The 935-nt window shown below is 66.4% G+C and overlaps 1 protein-coding gene across 1 annotated transcript in view; it reads right to left on the reverse strand.

Annotated features, from left to right (window-relative positions):
- Window positions 1-251: 251 nt before the first annotated feature.
- SNX11 (sorting nexin 11) overlaps window positions 252-935 on the reverse strand; it is a 7,054-nt gene continuing 6,370 nt past the window's right edge. Inside the window, exon 7 of the mRNA XM_017740506.1 lies at window positions 252-917. Within this exon, the coding sequence (XP_017595995.1) occupies window positions 768-917 (150 nt within the window). The 3' untranslated portion in view covers window positions 252-767. The remainder of the gene's footprint in view (window positions 918-935) is intronic.

Raw genomic sequence — 935 nt, forward strand, 5'->3', positions numbered from 1 at the left:
GGAATTGGGGTTGGGATCGGGGATGGGCTGGGAAAGGGAGAGGAGCTGGAGCTGGAGCAGCTCTGGGGGAGTCCCTGCGGAATTTTGCTGGAATTCCGGGGAGCCGGAGGAGCTGAAACTCTGGGAATGAGAGCTGGGAGAGGAGCAGGAGCTGCGCGAAGGGATTTGTGCGTCCGTGTTCCCTAAATCCCCGAATTCCCCACGCTCCTCCCGGCCCCGAGCTCGGCAGCTCCCGGCAAATTCTCCTCGACTTCGGTTTTATTTTCATTTTTATTTGTTTTTATTTCATTTTCACGTCCAGCCAGGGCTCGCCAGCCCTGCCCACACCAAGTGCTCAGAGGGAGGGGACACCAAAACCACCCGAGCCGCTCCTGCTTTCCCAGAAATTCCAGCCTGGAACGGCCCCAGCAGCGGGAAGGGACCCAAATTCCAACCCCATCCCTCCCTTATCCCAGCGGGAAGTGCCGAGGACACGGAGCCCGGCGGCACTGCCACCCCCCCAGCCCCGCTCCGGCTCCGGCCAGGGAGCCACGGCCACCGTGGGAAGCAAGACCACGGCATTCCCGAGCTCCCGGATCCCTCCTCCGGGAGCAGAGCGAGGAAACGCGGCCGGGGAATAGCGGGGAAAAGCGGGAATCCGCTGGGAAACAGCTCCCAGTGCTGCCCAGTCCACCCAGTCCGGCCATCCCGGTGCCTCCGCACGGATCCCTCTCCGAGCCAGGGCTCCGGAGGGGTCACTCTGTGTCCAGCCGGGCTCTCCAGAGGGGTCACTCCGTGTCCGGCCGGGCACCCCGGGGGGGCTCCTCCGGAGGGGTCACTCCGTGTCCGGCCGGGCTCTCCAGAGGGGTCACTCCGTGTCCGGCCGGGCTCTCCGGGCTCTCCAGAGGGGTCACTCCGTGTCCCGCCGGGCGCTCCGGCGCCCGCACCGCCTCCGC

The sequence above is a fragment of the Corvus brachyrhynchos genome, unplaced genomic scaffold (genome assembly GCF_000691975.1).
Source record: "Corvus brachyrhynchos isolate BGI_N302 unplaced genomic scaffold, ASM69197v1 scaffold47, whole genome shotgun sequence".
Lineage (NCBI taxonomy): Eukaryota > Metazoa > Chordata > Aves > Passeriformes > Corvidae > Corvus > Corvus brachyrhynchos.